The 21,919-nt window shown below is 42.5% G+C and overlaps 1 protein-coding gene and 1 long non-coding RNA gene across 4 annotated transcripts in view; one reads left to right on the top strand and one right to left on the bottom strand.

Annotated features, from left to right (window-relative positions):
* ARMH3 (armadillo like helical domain containing 3) overlaps positions 1-21,919 on the top strand; it is a 269,393-nt gene that overhangs the window by 169,102 nt on the left and 78,372 nt on the right. For 2 of the 3 annotated variants that reach the window (XM_030202857.1, XM_030202856.1), the window contains exons 21-22: positions 8,320-8,402; positions 17,756-17,894. In XM_030202857.1, the coding sequence (XP_030058717.1) occupies positions 8,320-8,402; positions 17,756-17,894 (222 nt within the window). The remainder of the gene's footprint in view (positions 1-8,319; positions 8,403-17,755; positions 17,895-21,919) is intronic. The other variant, XM_030202858.1, reaches the window with a different exon arrangement.
* Positions 1,683-10,062, bottom strand: LOC115470015. Its single transcript, XR_003942105.1, has 3 exons — positions 9,905-10,062; positions 1,902-1,906; positions 1,683-1,693 (listed from the first exon to the last, which is right to left on the bottom strand). It is a non-coding gene; the product is annotated as an uncharacterized LOC115470015 (long non-coding RNA).

The following is a 21,919-nucleotide window of genomic DNA, read 5'->3' as shown; positions in this document are numbered from 1 at the left end:
TAAATAAGTGACTTTGCAGAAATTTATAGTGTTTTACATTTGCACCCCAATATTGATCATTGTGTCCAGGAAGGAGTCATTTGTGTACACATTTTATGACTCCATGTACAATTTTTCCTTGAGATAGTCATGCTTACCTTCTGTCTAAACTCCTGTTACTCTATCGTACCTGTTTGTATGTTCTACCTTGCTTCCCCTCCCCCGTGCTGTCTGTTACAATATTTTAGCGTGTGTTGTCACTGAAAATAGCATACTGTTTATTTGAATTTGTTTTACTGATGTAAACAGTTATTGCTTATATTCCAGTTGTTCTTGCTGTACACCACCATGAGTGAATTTCTTCCAAAAGGCAGTAAATAAATCCTAATAAATAACTAAATAGTTGAATCATTGACTGCAAAATACTGTTTCAAAATTACAATATAGTAGTTTGCTGTTGAAAGTGAGGATTTTGAAGAAGAAAGCACTTGTCCACCATTGGACTGAAGTACTCCTTGATAGGATAATATTCTAAAGAAATCAATGTGTATGGAAAGTAATTATAATGTAGGTCTTCACCCCATTCACGGTCTTCCCCGAATCTTAGGCAGCATGGTTAAGAAGGTTATTTTTTGTGAGATGGTCCTTTGAGCTACATATCCCATGGTGATACAGACATTCAAATATTTGAAAGGTATTAATATACGAACAAACCTTTTCCAGAGAAGGGAAGGTGGTAAAACTAGAGGACATGAATTTAGATTGCAGGGGGGGGGGGGGGGGGGGGGCAGCTCAGCAATAACGTTGGGAAGTACTTTTTCATGGAGAGGGTGGTAGATACCTGGAATGCCCTCCTGAGGGAGGTGGTGAAAATGAAAACAATAGCAGAATTCAAAAATACATGGGATAAACACAAAGGAATCCAGTATGGAAGGTATGGAACTAAACAAGCTTAGAGGTGATTAGATGGCAACACCAATTATTGAGAAGCAAAGCTCGTGCTGGGTTAGACTTCTACAGTCTGTGCCTTGATCATGGCTGGACAGATTCAGCTTCAGTAGTTGCAGAACAAGGCCAGTCCCAGGCCGACTTCTACGGTCTGTGCCCCGATCGTGGCTGTAGAGATTTGGATGGGCTGGAATGGGCTTTAATGGCAGCTTCAATAGTTGGAGAATAAGGCTAATGCTGGGCAGACTTCTACAGTCCGTACTCTGAAAATGGCAAGGGCAAATCAAGATCAAGCCTGCATATATAGGTATCACATCATACCTTATGCTGTGAGTTTATCTCGTTGGATAGACTGGATGGACCATACAGGTCTTTATCTGCTGTCATCTACTATGTTACTATGTAGGAACTATGCAGCTTATTAAATTGCTTTATTATCTAATGTGTCCTGCCTGTGTGTTTTTCTGATGTGGTGTTAGTATATGCACTGAAATGAAAGTTATGGTCTCTCTTGCAGGTTTCCCCCACCCCATATTTGTTACAAAGGGCCTACAAATTTAAAAATTCATTGGTGGTTTGTATTGAGTTCACAGGAATAGCTGCTAATGACTTGCTGTTTAAGATCATTAACACCACACACATGTTTAGCATTTAACATTGTTCCACAAGCCTCATATTTATCAGGTATAAACCTTGGTTATCAGCTTAAACAGTAAAATTGTTTGGCAACAAACCTTACTAACATGGTTCAATATATAATTGTTTTCTGTGTGCAAATGTCCTCAAACAGCTGTTGCCTCATTAACACCTCTATGTAATAAACTGCAATAATCTCAGCAACAGTGGTTTACTTTAATGCTGATTTTGGGTGCACTATGATTAATTCCAATTCAGAGGTTAAGGGGTAATGGTATTTGATATACTGCCTTTCTTTGGGACAATCAAAGCAGTGTACATTTATTATATGCAAGTACTTTCTCTGTCCCTAGAGGGTTCACAATCTAAGTATTGTACCTGAGGCAATGGAGGTTAAGTGACTTGCCCAAATTCACAAGGATCTGCAGTGGGAATTAACCCAGCTCCGCAGGTTCTCAGCCTACTACAGTAACCACTAGGCTACTCCTCCACTCCAACGGTATGGTCAGCTGGCAGATGGAGAAGGGAGAAACTGGACAGAGCTGCTCCTGAGGCCAGCAGTTGGCAGAACATCGGCCCAACTGCTAAGAACTCTGGGGTGGAGGGGGATGCTTCCCTTGCCTCCTCCCTAAGCCCATGCTTGTGGGTGCTTCTTCTTTTGCCATCTTCTTTGTAATGCAGCCTCTTCCATCTTGCCTTAGAGCATGCTGCTCAGCTCTGTCCTCTCCATGTATTTTCTGCAGCAGGATATGCATGTACTGCAGGGGCGTAGCCACCACCCAGTTTGGGCACAGGCCCACCCAGAAGCTCTGCAGCTTTGACAGTGGTGGCATGTGAGGGAGCAAGCTGGGCTCCAGAGGTTCCTACGGTCCTTCATCTCCCTTCCTTCACAAATTTTCTTACATCAAAGGGTTGCCGGCAGCGATAGCTAACCCAGAAGTCTCCCCTCTGCCGCGTACAGCTCCCACTCAACGCAACTTCCTGTTTTTGACTGGTAGCAGTACGCAGCAGAAGGGAGGCTTCCGGGTTAGCCGCGGGTATCGTATGTGAATCGCTACTGCTTCCAGCAGCAACCCTTTGATGTAAGAAACGTTGTGAAGGGAAGGAGATGCAGGACCGCGGGAGCCTCCAGAGCCCAGCTTGCTCCCTCACCTGCTATCACTGCCAAAGGTTCAGAGCTTTGTTTGCGAAGGAGGAGGGGAGGTTCAGATGGAGGATCACACAGGTAAAGTAGTGCATGGAGGGGAGGGGAGGAAAGAGGTGCTACACATGGGGAAGGGAAGAGAGAGGGTTAGTTTTTGGAGGTGAGGGAGGGAGAAATGCTGCATAGGGTGTAGGGCAGAGAGAAGAATTAATTGAGATGGGATGGGAGGAAGAGCTGCTGCATGGGTTGGAGGGAGAGGGAGAATTATTGGCTGTCTGGCTATGCCACTGATGTACTGGACTACATAGCACTAATGAGAAGCAACTCTTGAAATTAACATGGCTCCTTGGAAAACTTTGCAAGCATCCTAGCACAAAAAAAAATTCTGTGCTAAACCAAAAGTAAAATGCTATGCTAATATTTGCACAATTATCATGTAATTACTTCCAATGCATCAGTCTGCTCTAAAGAGCTCCAAGATGTCACTTTATCTTCAGAGGTGAAGTAAAGTTTAAACTTTCCTTTGGTTTTAGTGTGAAGCAATGGGAAGTTTAAAAAAAATTACTAATGGATCCACAAGAAGGGGTACCTCTGAAAAAAGGGATTCCCAGATTGGCAAACCACAGGTCCCAGTATGCCCTGGGTGAGGATCTCCTGGGACCAGTCCCCCAGCACTTAGAAGCCCTTGACCAGAGAGCCCTCAGAGCCCTGCCACCCCTTCAATGGATCAGTAATATTTAACTGGTTCTGGTGAAAAGTTGGCTGTCCTCTTCGCACCACTTCCATCTTGGAAGATAGCAGTTTATGATGTGAGGTCAGCTGAACTGTCACCATTTTCCAAGGTGGTGGTGGTGGTGGTGGTGGTACAAAGAGAAGGACTCGCACTTCTCGGGATCAGGTAAGTATTATTGATGTCAGAGAAGTGCTGGAGGGCTCTTTGGTCAAGGGCCATCCTGTACCAGGAATGGTCAGGTACAGGCTGCACAAGTCAGGTGTGCTGTTGACTAGAGTCTCTATAGTTAAAACCAAGGTAAAGTTAGACGATAAATTTATTTCCATTTTAATGCTGAAGTTAATATGGAAGTAGAATGCATTACTTCAATTGAGTGCTGGGTTTTGTTTGTTTGTTTTTTTTTACTACCAAGTTTACTTCACCGTGATTTACATTTAATTAGAATCTTTCCTTAGAAGTAAAGGGGTCCTTTTACTCAGGTGCACCGAAAAATGGCCTGCGCTGTTGTAGACACATGTATTGGACGCACGCAGGTCCATTTTTCAGCACGCCTACAAAAAATGCCTCTTTTTTTGGGGGGGGGGGGGGGGCAAAAATGGACGTGTGGCAAAATGAAAATTGGTGCGTGTCCATTTTGGGCCTGAGATCTTACCGCCACCCATTCACTTAGCGGTAAGGTGTCATGCATTAACCGGGCGGTAATTGTCATCTTCCGTACAGTGCCAATTACTGCCCCATTAGCACCGTGTGCTGGAAAATAAAATATATTTTCTGGAGTGCATACTGGATGTGTGTAAAAAAAAATGAAATTACCACCCAGGCCACGCGGTAGCTGGGCGGTAGTTCTGAATTGGCGCACAGATTTATTACATGAGGCTGTAAATGAGGTATGCGGGGGCCATTTATAATTGTGGACAAGAGAAAGGGTTGTGAAGGTGAGATAGAGTTACACAGACATACAGATCCCCTTTAGAAAAAAAAAGGTAAACATTTATCAAAATTGTGGTTTAAAAAATTGGTAGTAAATGACTGCATTTTTAATGCTTTCTTTCTGTTCCCCAACATACCTGTGCCATTTAAAAAAAATATTACAGCTACAGGTTGGCACACTTCAAAGGTCATAAATTCAAAATGAAGCCTTGGTAGTTTATTTTGCTTACATTATCTTTCTAAGATGAAATATAAATTATTAGCACTTATTTTCATTCTTTTGATGTGTGTACAGGCTCTTTAATGACACCAACAAACTTATAGTTTCTACCATAAGGTATTTTTGTTCCATTTGTGCACATCATTGTCTCAGTAGTCCCCTTTTTCCCCAATTTTTACAGTTGACTATTATATCTTGTGCTAAATATAAATACCTGGAGGTAGCACAACCTGTATTGCAAACTTTTTATCATATAATAAAATAATTGTTCACTACCACAACAGTGACAGAAATACAAGTAGATAAGAGTTCTTTTTTTTTAAGTAGGCAAGGTACAATTTTACCTCTTGAACATTGATTTTTAGAATATTAGCTTTCAAATCGGGGTAGTTCATAATTTTTTATCGGAAATCATAGAGAAGATATATGCTTAGAATTTTAAAAGTTTCATGTTGATGGGTAGCTGTTTGAAAAATAATGAGTGGGGTGAAATGATTAAACCTTTCTTCCCAAGGGAAATATTCCATAGCCTGGTACAATCGATGGTGCTAAGCCACCTAGATTACTGCAATGCCATTTATGCCGGATGCAAAGAACAAATCATTAAGAAGCTTCAAACTGCTCAAAACATAGCAGCCAGACTCATATTTGGGAAAACGAAATACGAAAGCGCCAAACCCCTAAGAGAAAAACTACACTGGCTCCCATTAAAAGAACGAATTGCGTTCAAAGTTTGCACCCTGGTCCATAAAATCGTTAATGGGGAAGCTCCGACCTATATGTCAGACCTCATAGACTTGCCTACTAGGAATGCAAAAAGATCAGCACGCACATTCCTTAATCTCCACTACCCCAGCTGCAAAGGACTAAAATATAAAACTACATATGCATCAAGCTTCTCCTACATATGCACGCAACTACGGAACTCATTAACGAAGACCATAAAAACAATGCATGACCTAACAATCTTCCGTAGACTACAGAAAACTGACCTGTTCAAGAAGGCCTACCATAACGATGCATCTTATTTACAAAACAATTAGACTTTACACAATATAGACAAAAACCGAACTCTTATCACTTGACTAGTCACTCAGAAACCTCAATGTAATATCATAATGTATTCTTCTTTACCATGTATGTATGCACCTTAATGCATTACCATTTGTAATTCTGTACCCCGTAAATGGCGATCGCCATCACGGCATAATGTAAGCCACATTGAGCCTGCAAATTGGTGGGAAAATGTGGGATACAAATGCTACAAATAAATAAATAAATAAATAGCAACAGTTGTTCAACCTTCTAAACAAGTGGTTTTCAACCCACTCTTAGCCATTTGGGTTTTCAGGATATCAACAATGAATATGCATGAGATAGATTTGCATGCACTGCCTTCTTGGTATGCAAACCTATCTTATTCATATTCATTGCAGATATCCTGAAAAACTGATTGGTTAGGTGTGCCCTGAGGACTGGGTTGAGAAGCAGTGTTCCATCTGAACTTCAGGAAATCACTAAAAACCACTCCTTCAAAAAGGCTTACCCCACCGATCCAACATACATCCCTACACCCAGCAACACAACATAACCAATGATTGTACTGGACAATACCCTTCGACCCAAATGCCTGATACACAATTATCTCATTCAGCCACAATATAACAAGTTGTTATCAACCGACTGGTGAACGCCTTTATGGTACTATGTAAGCCACATTGAGCCTGTGAATAGGTGGGAAAATGTGAGGTACAAATGTAACAAATAAATAAATAATACTAGACAACAGGACATGCCATAAAACTAATAACCAGCAGTGAAATTATTTTGTTTTCATGCAGTGTATAATTAAGCCATGGAAATTGTTGCCAGAATACATTTGGACATCTTCCTGGAAGAAAAGTCCATAAAAACTATTAGCCATATTTAGACATCTTTGTGAAGAAAATGTTCATATAAAATTATTAGCCAGATAAATTTGGAAAAACCATCACTTTCCCCTTGAAATAGGCTATGAGAAATAGATCTACTTTTGGGGATCTGCTGGGCTTGATGGACATTGGTCTGACAGTATGGCCTATTTTATGTACTTGGGTGTAACCTGGTCCCATTGTCCTGCTCCAATGAAGATATGAAAAAAAAAAGCTGAGCTCCTAAATTTGTGCCTTATTTTCAGCCAAATTTAGAAGCCCAAGAGGCATATTTTCAAAGCACTTAGCCTTCCAAAGTTCCATAGGTTTCTGTGGAACTTTGGAAGGCTAAGTGCTTTGAAAATGAGCCCCCAAGTTCTTTTAGAGGTGTCATTAGCATTTTGGACATCCATAAACTGGCACTTAGATGTCTATCATGCATAGACATCTAAGTTCTGATTTTACAAAGCTGGGATATGGACATCTAAAACTGAAGAACATCTAAGTGGAAAGGTGGCATGATCTGGGCATGTTTTTGGTAGGACTAGGGTGAGCCCAGAAATTATATATTTATTTCCCATTTCAGAAGAGGAATGAAAGTATATGTCCAAAACGATGGCCATCGGGAGTTAGACCAGCTACCCAGGATATAAAGGTTTCAAAAAAGTGCTCCTATTGAGCAGCACTACACTGGAGGGATTATGGGAAGTCTCCTTCTTCATCCCCCATTTGTTGGTACATTACACACAAGATGAAATTACTATGATTTATTTATTATTAGGATTTATTTACCGCCTTTTTGAAGGAGTTCACTTAAGGCAGTGTACAGTAAGAATAGATCAAACATGAGCAATAGGCAATTACAGCTGTAAAAATATTTGAAAACAATACAAAGTATGGCATGGTATACTAGCAATGTCAACACAATACGTAATAGAACATTATAATTGGTAGTAAGGCAAAGTTGTAACATATAGATGGGTAAGAAAGTAGGAAGAATTAGAAAGTAAGATGACTGATTTGAAGAAAGTTGCACATGGAGGAGTGGATAAACATGCCCCGCTGCAGTATGTGCAGCCCGAGTCACTCGTTGTGTGTGTGAGTAAGACTCACAAGTTAGTTACTTCTTCCATTAAAGGCTTGGTTGAAGAGCCAAGCTTTCACCTGCTTCCTGAAGTAGAGATAGTCTTGTGTTAAGCGGAGCCTTTCAGGCAATGCATTCCAGAGTGTGGGGGCTACTCTGGAGAAGGCTCGCTTGCGGGTATCACATCGTGTAATGTCTTTTGGCGAGGGTGTAGTTAGTGAAAGTCCTTGGGAGGACCTTAGTGTTCTTGGCTGTAAGATTTTGTCCCTTTAACCAAATTGTGGTATTGTTTTGTTATTCTGAATGGTGAATTTTGTGAGTATATGTAGCTTTCTAATATATAATCATTTTTGGAAATGAAGGTAGTGAAACCATTTATAAAATTTTTGTTTCTGTACTGAAAACTATGTAATGTATCTTGTATATTATTTGCTTTAAGAAATGTGTCCAGCCTCATTTTATTACAGGATTTGATTTTCTTCCTCTTGTGCCAGTAGATCATTTCACAGACTCACTGTGGACCTCTTTTATCAAGCCGTGGTAGCAGCTTCTGGTGCAGTAATGCTGACAGAGCCCATTCACTTTGAATAGGCTCCGTCGGCATTGCCGTGCGGGAACTGCTAGTGCAGCTTGATAAAAGAGGCCCTATGTGTGAAAAACAGTGCATTCAAATTCTCTTCCTTTATATAAATGGGAGTATTGCAGAAAAAATATTAATGTTTTGTTCTTTTTCAGCTTTGATAAATCTGTTGAAGTTTCTTATGTCTAATGAGACTGTATTATTGGCAAAACATAACATCTTCACATTAGCTCTTATGGTAAGTACAAAGAAAGCTGATATTTCTCAGCAGAAATCTAATCTATTGTGGTACAGTTTGTAAGTAGGATTATATTAGCACTGCACATTTCCACTCTCTTCCCACTACATACCAGCCATCCGTACCCCATGATCTAACGTTTGCAAAATGTAGCATTTTTAAAATGTCTGATTGTTGAAAATGAAAAAAAATTAAAAAAATTAAACTGGTGGCAAAATGATTTTAATTTGGTTTCATATGTATCATGTCATCTTGCATCACTGTCTTCACAACCAATGATCTGAAGCTCCAGAGCTAGCTAGTATCAATAAAATGTGTGACTACATATAAACCCTCTCGTTCTATAACAGGTTGTCTAAATGTAAGTGCCTTTTACATGATTATGTTTATAGAATACTGCCATCCACGCAGGTAAGTGTACTCACGCATGTAAATGCCAAACGCTATTCTACATCTACCCGCTTAAATGTCTTACATGTAATTGTTAGAGGGGCAGGGCATAGCCAGGGCTGAAATTTATTCGGACAACTTACAGAATACTGTAAGTTAAACATGTAAATGTTGCATTTAGGGGGGTCTCTTTCTAAACCATGGTAGCGTGTTTAGCTCACGGTAGAAATCAGCTGGCGGTAAACTGCAAGACGCCTTTAGGAATATAATGAGTATCTCTGCGTTTACCAGCAGCTTATCTCTACCGTGAGCTAAAAACGCTACCGTGGCTTAGTAAAAGACCCCCTTAGGCACTAACATTTACACGAGCCATTATAAATATTTGCACCTACATACTTGCGCGAGAAGCCCCTGGCATGCTGCTCAGAGCCAGAAACCAGCAGTGGGGAGCAGCAGCAGTCTATTTATTTGGCTGGTGGGACTCTGTATCCCTGCCAGCAAAGGTAAAGAAGTTCAGAGACGCTAAGGGTGGACCTTCTCAAAGCTGGAGATTTATCACCGCTGTTCTGGAGACTGAAGGCCAATGAGTGAGGTTTTTCTTGAGGGCTCCAGTCATGTCTAAAACCAGTTCTGGCAGATGCGCATTCCAAAAACTGGCATATACATCCAAAACTACTATTATTTTTTCACTTCCAACTTTCAAAATTCCAGACAGCAGATGTATAGATCAGCAGGTCCCAAAGCATTCCAAAACAAGTAAAGTCAGAAAAACAGTTTATACCTAATTAATCAACCACCCTTAGGATTCACCTTTGGGTTTAAAAAACAAAATCATGTGCATGTAAGGACTGGATAAACAAATTAAAACAAATGCCTTTAGTATGTAATTATTAGTAGCAATAATGAAACAGTGATAGAATATTTACATAGCAAGCAGCCTGAGCTAACAGATTTATTTTCCATTGAACATAATTAACTTTGCATGAACTTGGCGGCTCATGGTGTGCTGAACAGGACAATGTTCAAAAAATGTTTGGCTTCTACTTCTAATAAGTAACTAACTTGAACACATACGATCAAACCATAGTTATGTATGCCACTGCGGACTGCACATTTTGTGACTAGAATATGTCAGATTTGAAATGTACATCCTGCCAGAGTTGGTGTTAGAATATGGCTGGGCCCCAAGGCAGATATTTAAGAGGAGACCCCAAAGCTTACTAACAGGCTGCACCTTCTTCAGCTTCCAGCTGGCCTGGGGTTCTCTCTGGCTAGGGAGCCAAACACAGTTGCCCTAGTTGTACCTCCCCTAACACTGTCTCTTGCATGTGCTATCATATTTTGCATAGTATAGGAAAAATGCATCACTTTGTATTTCTCTGTGCTGTGCTAAATGCAAGGTCTGGCCTCTTGGGATTTTGATTTAATTTGTTTATGGTTTGTGGTCACTTATTCTGTATTTGGCATTTGTGTTCTGTGTGTGTGACCAAAGTATTCTGTTAGCATCAATTTTCTATGTAGTATTCTATAGTGCTTTGGCTTGTTCAGTTTTCTTGATGTATTGATATTTTAGGGCCCCACTGTAATATTTAGGGCATATTTGGGAGAAGCATATGTGTGTTGGTGGACCTTGGCTCAGTGGAGGATGAAGAGTGCACCCTCTTATAGTTCCCCTAGCTCTCAATGTGGCCTGCAGCCACTGAGGCCAGCACTGCTACTCCCATTGAAGTTATTGGGAGTGGGGTAGGTGTGCGATAGAAGTAGGGGCGTGGGCAGGGCATATCAGGTGGCAGGTGTTTCTCTAGTGCCCATCCATCTAACCTGTTGGCCCACCCAAAAATTGCCTTCTGGCTACGCCACTGCTGAAGAGTAATAATATTAAATTTTAACTGCCAGACCCTCGACCATTCTTCTAATGTTTTGAGATCCCTTCTCATGGTTTGTACTCTGTCTAGGTATTCACTCTGTTGGCTATCTTCGTGTCATCCGCATAAAGGCAGACTTTTCCTTGTAACCCCTCATCAATGTCTCGCACAAATATATTGAACAGAATCGGACCCAGCACAGACCCCTGAGGCATTCCACTACTCACCTTTCTTTCATCCAAGTGGAATCCATGTACCACCACCCTCTGTGCCTGTCGGTCAACCAGTTTCCAATCCATTTCACCTCTTTTGAGTCCTAAGTTCAGCCCTCTCAGCTTATTCACGAGTCTTCTGTGAGGAACTGTATCAAAGGCCTTGCTGAAATCCAAATAGATTACATCTATCGCACATCCTTTATCCAGTTCTTCGGTCAACCAGTCAAAAAAATCAATCAGATTCATTTGGCAGGATTTTCCTTTTGTAAAGCCATGTTGCCTAGGATCTTGTATCCTTTTGGCTTCTAAAAAGTCCATTATCCTTTCCTTTAGCGGCGATTCCATTATTTATTTCTACCACCGATGTGAGGCTTACTGGACTGTAGTTTTCAACTTCTTCCCTGACTCCACTTTTGTGAACAGGGACCACATCCGCTCATCTCCAATCCCTTGGTACCTCTCTCATCTCTAAAGATCTATTAAATCAATCCTTAAGAGGTCCCGCCAGGACTTCTCTGAGCTGCCTCAGTACCCTAGATATATCCCATCCAGCCCCATAGTTCCATCCACTTTCAGATTTTCAGGCCGTTTATAAACATTTTCTTCCATGAACGGCGCCATATCTACTCCATTCCCAGATATACACTCTGCCACCAACCATGGTCCTTCTTTAGGATTTTCTTCCTTGAACACCGAAGAGAAGTATTTGTTTAGCACATACGCTTTATCCTCATTGCTCTCCACATAGCTATTCTCAGTATGTTTCAGTCTTGCAGTTCCATTCCTATTTTTCTCCCTAATATATCTGAAAAAGGTCTTATCACCTCTCTTTAGCCATTTTTTCTTCTGCCCGTGCTTTCACTAGCCATAGTTCCCTCTTTGGTTCTTTGAGCTTAATCCGATAATTTTTTCCGTGATCTTTTCATTCAGTTCTTTTGTATTTCTTGAACAAAGCCTCTTCTGCTCTTATTTTTTTCAGCCACTTGTTTGGAGGACCGTATAAGCTTTCTGTTTCTCTTGTTTTTGTTTACTTTCCTTGTGTAAAGATTGGTTGCCATGTTTATAGCAGTTTTCAGCTTGGACCACTACACTGCCACTTCTCCATTTCCTACCTCTGCTGTCAGCTTCTCCTTCAAGCATTCCCCCATTTTACCAAAATCAGTACATCTGAAATCCTTGAGTTTTGAGCGTTCGCACTCTGTTTTTGCTCTTACATCAAACCATATCGTGTGATGACCACTACTGTCTAGGTGGGCATCCACACGGACATTGGAAACACTTTCTCCATTTGTGAGCACTAGATTCAAGGTCGACCCTTCCCTCGTGGGTTCCATCACCAGTTGTCTGAGCAAGACATTTTTACAGGCATCCACGATCTTTCTACTTCTTTCCTATTCTTCCGATGGGATCTTCCAATTCACATAAGTCAAGTTGAAATCTCCCAACAATAGCACCACCCCTTTCATATCAAGCTTATGAATATCTTCTATCAAGTCCTTGTCCAGCTTCTCCATTTGTGCTGGAGGTCTGTAAATAACACCTGTGTGGATACAGGTCCTATCTTCTCTTTCCAGGATGATCCATATAGCTTCTTCCTTTCCCCAGGTACCCTGCATTTCAGCCTCTCTGATATTGTTTTTTTTATATACAATGCCACTCCCCCACCTCTTCGTTCCTCCATATCCCTTCTAAAAAGATTATAGCCTGGTATGTTCGAATCCCATTCATTGGAATAATTGAACCATGTCTCTGTATCCAAGTTTTCCTCAAACATCAGTGTTTGCAGATCTTGAACCTTTCTGCTTAGACTACGAGCATTTGTGCTTATTGCTTTCTGTGTGCTAATTGAGTTAGAATGGTTTTCTTTATTTACATGACATTTCCCTCTGCCATCAGGTTTTTTCTGGGGGTGACTTTCTGAATTCGTTTCCTTTTGTCACCCCCACCCTCTAGTCTAAATATCTAGAAACATACTGCCTGAGTTTCTCCCCAAGGATCCTTTTTCCCATCACTGAAAGATGAAGCCCATCATTACAGTACAGCCCATGATTTTGCCGTGTACTGCCCCATCCTATGTATCTGAAACCTTCTTCCTTACACCAAACTTTGAGCCATCTATTGAATTCCTCTGTTTTATGTAGTCTCTCTTCTCCCTTCCCACATTTAGGAATAACTTCAGAAAAAGCCGCAGTCAAACCAAAGACTTCAGTCCCTCCCTAAGCTTTTGGAATGTTCTCTGTGTTCTAAATTTGTTACTGTTGGCCAGGTCGTTTGTCCCCGGGTGGATTACAACATCAATATTAGAATCCTTACTCTTCTCTCTGATCAAGTTCAGTATTTGGTTGGTGCTTGCAAATCTATCTTATGCATATTCATTGTGGATATCCTGATAACCCAATGGGACTAGGTGTGCTCTGAGGACTGGCTTGGGAATAGCTGCTCTAGTTGTTTGCTTCATGAGGTTTGCTGTTGACAGAGCTCCCCATCAAGTCTCCTACTGTGTCATGGGACCTCAACATTGTCCTCACCTAGCTGATGAAAATTCCTTTTGTTCCACTTGATTCCCATCATCTGAAGTACCTGATGGTCACTTCAGCTCGCAGAGTCAGTGAGTTTCAGACCCTAGTAGCTGAGCCACCTTAAACGAGGTTTCATCATTAGTATCTGTCTGATGTAAATGAATTGAAGAATTAATTTTTGTTGATTTTTATTGTTGTCTGATGCATGATGTTTTACAATTATAAGTATTAATAAGTATGTATGATTGCATGATCTACAATTCTCAGCAGTTTACAGTTTATAAATTTTACAAGATAACATAAAATAAATACTCCGCACACACCCCAAGTTCCTTCCTAAGATAATGTTGGAGCTCCATCTTAACCAGTCAGTTGTCCTCCCAACATTTTTCCCAAGACCTCATGCCCATCCTTGAGCGGACTAAAACCCATAGACAGTCCACCCAGCTTTTTGTTTCATTTGACCAAAACAAGATGGGGACAGCCATCAGTAAATGGACTCTATCCAGTTGGCTAGCAGACTGCATCTCCTTAACTTACACCCAGGCTGGGCTAACTCTTGGGGGCCATATCATGACTCACAATGTCAAAACCATGGCTGCATCGGTAGCCCGCTTGAGGTTTGCCTTAACTGAGAAGATTTGCAAGGCTGTGACATGGTCTTCAGTCCACACGTTCACATCCTGTTACTGCCTTGAGCAGCATACCCAACATGATAGCTGGTTTGGCCAAGCAGTCCTGCAGAATTTGGTCTCTAGAATCTGACTCCATCCTCCTAAGCCCATTCTTTTCTGTTCCAGGCTGTACCCCAACAGGTCTGTTTTGTTTGTTAGTATCATTGGTTCTACTTGTCCTTGTTGTTGCAAGTCCCTATTGATTGTGGTTTGCTGTTTTTGATGAGCCTGGTAGCTAAGGATTCTCCTCATATGAGAAACAGAGTCCTTCTTGTCCTCTGAGAAAGTGAAGTCACTCACCTGTAGCATGTGTTCTCTGAGGATAGCAGGACTAGTATTCTCACATACCCTCCCCTAGGAGTTTTATTCTGTCCATGCTTTTGGATCAGACTGGTAGTCCCGTGTAACTCCACTGAGTAGGATGACACTCGTGCATGTGCAGTGCGGGCCTACCAAAGGCTTCTTAAAGTGATAGGTACACTAGGTAGCATCTGCACCAGGGCTTCATTGGGGATCACCCACATGTGAGAATACTAGTCCTGCTGTCCTCGGAGAATACCTGCTATAGGTGAATAACTTTGCTTTATAGCTTTTGCATTTCATTAAAGCAACATTTTTTTTCTGAAGCAGCAAGAATCACTTTCTCTCTCTAAGGGCTTCTTTTACAAAGCCGCGCTACTGATTCTTGGTGCAGCAAATGAGAGGAAGCCCATTCAGTTCCTATGGGCTTTCTCTCATTTGCCACACGGAAATTGCTAGCGTGGCTTTGTAAAAGAAGCCCTAAATGCCTGAGAGAAAATGGTGCTGTTTTGGCGTAGTGCATTCTTTCCTGCCCAGCAGCTTATACCATTGCTCATAGGATTTCAGATAAGACAAGTAGGAACAGACTTGTTTGACTGCTTTTCAAAATTTCAACATGATTGGTAATCAATAGAAATAAAACAAAAAAACATGGAAAAGAAAATAAGATGATACCTTTTTTATTGGACATAACTTAATACATTTCTTGATTAGCTTTTGAAGGTTGCCCTTCTTCGTCAGATCGGAAATAAGCAAGTGTTGGTAGATGACAGTATATATAAGTGAAACATCAAAGCATTTCAGTGACAGTCTAACAGGGTGGGCTGGATAGGTGAGACACCAGGAGATATGCATGGGAACATCAAAGCATTTCAGTGACAGTCTAACAGGATGGGGGTGGATAGGTGAGACACCAGGAGATATGCATGGGAACATCAAAGCATTTCAGTGACAGTCTAACAGGATGGGGGTGGATAGGTGAGAGGAGGGTGGCAAACAGAGCAATACGACTTTATGGTTTATAATGGGCTAGAAAACCCAGATCTTTGTTAAGTCCTGTCTGGTGGGTGTCAAAATATTCAGTCATTCTGACTTCAAAGGTCTTACGTTCCTGTATTGTTTTAAAGTTACCTTTCAGGATTCTTACTATGAAATCACTGGTACAGTGTTCTGGTTTTGTAAAGTGCTGACTCACAGGAGTGGAATCCTGGCTGGCACTGGCATTTTTCATGTGATGTCTATGTAAATTAAATCTTGTCTTGTAGTTTGCCATGTATATAAACCATAAAGTTGTATTGCTCTGTTTATCACCCTCCTCTCACCTATCCACCCCCATCCTGTTAGACTGTCACTGAAATGCTTTGATGTTCCCATGCATATCTCCTGGTCTCTCACCTATCCACCCCCACCCTGTTAGACTGTCACTGAAATGCTTTGATGTTTCATATATATACTGTCATCTATCAACACTTGCTTATTTCTGATCTGACGAAGAAGGGCAACCTTCGAAAGCTAATCAAGAAATGTATTAAGTTATGTCCAATAAAAAAGGTATCATCTTATTTTCTTTTCCATGTTTTATTTTGTTTTATTTCTATTGATTACCTTTAAAAGTGGACTAACACGGCTACCATACCTCTCTACTCAACATGATTGGTAAAATCCCTAATGCTTCTGCCTTCTCCCCTTCCCAAATTGGCTCCAATGTGTCTGGTCTTATGGGCCATGCCTTGGTGCTGAAAAAACATGACTTGAATGGGAATTTGACAAATCTCACCCTTCTATTCATTCAGTTTGGTTAGAAGTATATAAAACCAAAGTATGTCCTCATTCATTGTAGTTTGCCATATATATGCTGTGCATATGTGTGATGTTACTGCTTAAGGGGTCCTTTTACTAAGGTGCACTAACAAATTAGTGTGCGTTAAATGCCATGCAGCCCGTAGGTATACAATGGGCTTCGTGACATTTAGCGTGCACTAATTAGCACATAGAAACCTATGGAACTTTGGAAGGCTAAGTGCTTTGAAAATATGCATGTGTATGTGTTAGCACACCTTATTATTATTATTATTAGCATTTGTATAGCGCTACCAGACGCACGCAGCGCTGAACACCTGATACAAAGAGACAGTCCCTGCTCAAAAGAGCTTACAATCTAAATAATACAGACAGACAAGACAGTTACGGTTGAGGGAAGTAATAGGTGAGAAGGGAGGAAGGGACAAGGGGAGGGCAATTGTGGCTAGGAGCTAAAAGCAGCAGTGAAAAGGTGGGTTTTCAGCATAGATTTGAAAACAGGTAGAGATGGAGCTAGACGTATAGGTCCAGGCAGTCTATTCCAGGCATAAGGTGCCGTGAGAGAAAAGGAGCGAAGCCTGGAGTTAGCAGTGGAGGAGAAGGAGGACGACAAGAGAGACTTGTCCAGTGAGTGGACTTCACGGGGAGGAATTTAGGGAGAGATGAGAGTGGAGAGGTAATGGGGGGCTGCAGAGTAGATGCATTTAATGGTCAGTACGAGAAGTTTAAACTGAATGCGGAAGCGGACAGGGAGCCAGTGAAGTGACTTGAGGAGCAGGCTAGTGTGGGTATAACAATTCTGGCGGAAAACAAGTCATGCTGCAGAATTTTGGACAGATTGGAGAGGAGAGAGATGGCTGAGCAGAAGACCAGTGAGAAGTAAATTGCAATAGTCCAAGCGAGAGGCGACAAGGGTTGGATAAGGGTTCTGGCAGCGTATTCAGAAAGGAAGGGGCAAATTTTTATTAATTAATTAATTTATTTATTGTATTTGTATCCCACATTATCCCACCCATTTGCAGGCTCAATGTGGCTTACATAGTTTTGTTATGACATTGTCATTCCAGAATATCAGATACAGTTAGTAGTGTGTAGAGATTAAGTAGAGAAGAAAGAGGAAGTGATTGGGCGGGTGATAGTAGAAGTGGATTTTCATAACTGGTTGGGTTGGGAAAGTGAATTAGTGAAGCTGTTGCTAATATTTTGCTAAAATTGTAGATAAAGAAGTGACAGGTTTTGGCAATCTGTTGAATATGGGCAGAGAAGGAGAGAGAGGAATCAAAGATGACTCCAAGGTTACGAGCCGAGGAGACAGGGAGGATGTGAGAGCCATTAACAGAGATAGAAAAGGGGGGAAGAGGACTCCTATGTGTGATGCTATTCCCATCATATATTCATCAAACTAAATCTAAAGTATACTTGTATATTTTGATTTTGTTTAGAAGCTTATGGAATTTATTTTGTCTGTTTATTACTCCAGCTAGGTTATAACTTTTTTTTGCTTAAGTGAATAGCATATTTGGTAATGTGTTCTCATGTGGTGTTATAATTAGCCCATGCATATATGCACTAATACCTAACCTTGTTTAGTTTATTTTGCAGATAGTAAACTTATTCAACATGTTCATTACATATGGAGATACCTTTCTTCCAACCCCAAGCAGTTATGATGAGCTGTATTATGAGATCATCCGTATGCACCAGATTTTTGATAACCTCTATTCTATGGGTGAGTAATGTGTACAGTTAAAGCCATAGTTGATAAAGCAAAAAATACAATTATATTTCTACAATCTGTGTGGGTGTTAATGCTTTCCAGACAGATGGTAAAATGCACTGATGTGTCCAATGAAAGTTTCTATGCTTGGTGTTTAGCAAAATACTAAGAACATTTATAAATATATGTGATGTGGTGTGGTAGCCATGTTAGTCCACTTTTAAAGGTAATAAATAGAAATAAAGAAAAGAAAATAAGATGATACCTTTATTTATGTGAAATTTTACTGCTGTTCCCTGGAGTAAGACCCCGGAGGAGCGCAGCAATGTGAGAGGTGAGAGGAGGAGCAGCTACAGAGACTGCGTTTTAAGACTTGGGCATTTGCGAATGATTTGGGGTGGGTTTAAAAACATTTATAGCTTTTTTCCTTTTCGTAGCGGCCGCTGCTGCTCAACAGGAGAAGCAACAGCGGCCGGACAGCGTTACCACTGGCAGCTGCGGGTGACGAGGGGGTTTGATGCGCTGGGGGGGAGGGTATGGTCGCTGGACATGGGTAGCTGTAGGGGGGGAGGGGAGGGTCGCTGGACATGGGTGGCTGCAGGGGGGGCAGGGAGACAGGAGGGTCACTGGACATGGATGGCTGAAGGGGGCACAGGGGAGAGGGAGGTGGGGAGGGGGTCCTGAGACCAGAGAGGTGGGGGTGGAGAGGGGGGCCCTGTGAGAAGGGAGGGGGGTGGGGGCTCACACTCACTCACATACACTCTCTCTGACACACTCCCTATCACACTCTATCTCTCTGTCACACACACACAGTCTCACACACACAGACACTCTGTCTCTCACACACACTCTCTCTCTCTTTCTGTCTCTCTCTCATTCTCTCTCTGACACACACACTCCATCTCTCACACACACTCTCTCTCTCAAACATACACACTCCGAGGAAAACCTTGCTAGCGCCCGTTTTATTTGTGTCAGAAACGGGCCTTTTTTTACTAATATTCTATAAAGGCTTAGACACGCCTTGAAGCCATTATAGAATTGACACTAAGTGCACCCCGTTACGGTGCCTACATCTTGATATCACAGATCTGTGCAAATGGGTGGTATAAAATGCTACTTTTCACTCTTTGAAAACATTTCTCTCGTCTGCCAAACTGAAAATGGTTGTGCAGCCCTTTGGTCCTTGGGTCTGCCTTTAAAGGCTCAACAAGGAATGCAGCTGGTAGACAGATTTCTGGTAGCTGTATGTGGAACCATATGAACCTAATTTTGTCCAACAATCAATGGATCCCAATTGTTTATAAAGCTCAGTTAAGTTAATTTGTTTAGCTTTTTAAAGTTGTACGTAGTATGAATTCAGATTATCTAAGTTGTACATAGTATGAATACAAATTACCTAGTCAGTAAAATCAAACAATATGCTCCTAAGATTACATGTAGTCAGGAAATGACCTTTGGCTTTGGAGAGCTTGCTAGTAGAGAATGACGCGGGGACAAAGTTTGTCCCCGTCCCCGCGAACTCTATCCCCCGTCCCCGCGAACTCTATCCCCACCCCGTCCCTGCGAACTCTGTCCCTATCCACAGAAGCCTCGCTGTTTAACTACACTTAAGATTTACCTTTGAGTTTAAAAAGCAAAATCATGTGCATGTAAGGACTGCATACACGAATTAAAACAAATGCCCTTAAAATGTAATAATACTGGACTGGTCTGGCAAGCAATAATGAAACAGTGATGGAATATTCATTCACATAACAAGCAATAAGGAGCACTAATTTTTCTAATCATTCTACAACTCCAAGCACATTTAATTCTTTTCTCACTATACAAAACAGGGAACCACAGAAATATTGAAATAGAGATCTCCCTCAAGAAAGCCAGGTAAACACTAATAAAAGAGAAACAGAAATGTATTTTCTCCTGCACTCTACAAAATACAAAAATAGAAAAGACGTACATTTCACAAAGCAGGCACATCTCAGTCCTTAAAAAGTATTAAATAAAAATATTTCTTTTCTACCTTTGTTGTCCGAGCACTTTATTTTTCAAATTGGGCTGGTCCCAGTCTCTTTTCCACTTTCCACGTGTCCGTCTTCTCTAAATTCTTTTCCACGTTGGCGTTTCCATTTCTTCTCTCTCCTCTTGGCTTTGTCCTTTCCTTCTCTACATCTGTCTGGTAGTGACCTTTCATTTCATGTCCCCCCCCCCTTATTTGTGTTTATACCCCTTTCTCTCACCTTAGTCTCTATTTCACTTCTCATCTGCCTACTAGCTTTTACCATTGCTCCCTCTGTCTCTCACTTAATATCCAGTTTCCTAAACCCCTATCTTTTTTCACCCATTTCCTTAGCCCTCATTCCCATCCTTTTAGCCCTCATCTATCCTCCACTGGATCTCATCACCCTATCAGTCCCCAGCTCCATCCGTTTCTCTCTTTTCATTCCCTTGCTTCCAAGGCCCTATATCCCATGCCCTTCATTCCTTTTCCCCCTTGCAAGGTCGTGTCACTCTCCCTCCCTTCTTCCTTTCCTCCAAGGTCCAATGTCACTTTCCCTCCCTCTCCCCCTCCACAAAGTCTGGTGTTGCTTTCCTTCCCTCCATCCCTGTCCAACATTTCTCCTCTCTTCCCTGCCCTCCACTCCATCCATGTCCAGCATTTCTCCTCTCTTCCCTCCCCTCCATCCATGTGCATCTCCTTCCTGACTTCCCTCCCCTCCCTCCCTCCCACCCTCCATCCATGTCCAGCAACTCTCCATTCTCCCCCGCCCTTTCCTCCATCCACCCATATCCAGCAAATTTGCTCTCTCCCCTGCCCCCTCTATTCATCCATCCTTGTCCAGCAATTCTCTCTCCCCTGCCCTCCCCTCCATCCATCCATGTACAGCAACTCTCCATTCTTCCCTGCCCTCTCCTCCATCCACCCATATCCAGTAAATTTGCTCTTTCCCCTGCCCCCTCCATTCATCCATCCATGTCCGGCAATTTTCCTCTCTTCCCTGCCCTCCCCTCCATCCATCCATGTCCAGCAACTCCATTCTCCCCTGCCCTCTCCTCCATCCAGCAATTTTCCTCTCTCCCCTGCCCCCTCCATCCATTCATGTCCAGCATCTCTCCCTTGCCCTCCCCCCCTCCATCCATCCATGTCCAGCAACTCTCCATTCTCCTCTGCCCTCTCCTCCATCCACCCATATCCAGCAAATTTGCTGTCTCCCCTGCCCCCTCCATCCATCCATGTCCAGCATCTCTCCCCTGCTCCCTCCATCCATCGAGGTCCAGCAATTCTCCTCTCTCCCCTGCCCTCCCCTCCATCCATCCATGTCCAGCAACTCCATTCTCCCCTGCCCTCTCCTCCATCCAGCAATTTTCCTCTCTCCCCTGCCTCCTCCATCCATTCATGTCCAGCATCTCTCCCTTGCCCTCCCCCCTCCATCCATCCATGTCCAGCAACTCTCCATTCTCCTCTGCCCTCTCCTCCATCCACCCATATCCAGCAAATTTGCTGTCTCCCCTGCTCCCTCCATCCATGTCCAGCATCTCTCCCCTGCCCCCTCCATCCATCGAGGTCCAGCAATTCTCCTCTCTCCTCTGCCCTCCCCCACTCCATCCATCCATGTCCAGCAACTCTCCATTCTCCCCTACCCTCTCCTCCATTCTCCCATATCCAGCAAATTTGCTCTCTCCCCTGCCCCCTCCATTCATCTATCCATGTCCAGCAATTGTCCTCTCTCCCCTGCCCTCCCCTCCATCCACCATGTCCAGCAATTCTCCTCTCTGCTTCCCTCCCCTCCTCTCCACGTCCAGCAATTGTCCTCTCCGCTTCCCTTCCCTCCTCTCCACGTCCAGCAATTCTCCTCTCCCCTGCCCTCCCCTCCTCTCCACGTCTAGCGATCTCTTCTCCCCCCCACCCTCCCCTCCTCTCAATGTCCAGCGATCGCTTCTCTCCCCCTCCCCTCCCATCCATGTCCAGCGATTCTCCCTACCCTCCCTCAGCTCCCGGACAGGCTTCCTCTCCGTTCCTTCCTGCCCCCCCCCCC

This window comes from Microcaecilia unicolor, chromosome 5, assembly GCF_901765095.1.
Source record: "Microcaecilia unicolor chromosome 5, aMicUni1.1, whole genome shotgun sequence".
NCBI lineage: Eukaryota > Metazoa > Chordata > Amphibia > Gymnophiona > Siphonopidae > Microcaecilia > Microcaecilia unicolor.
The sequence above is the reverse complement of the archived record's forward strand: the minus strand, read 5'-3'. Positions and strand labels throughout refer to the sequence as shown.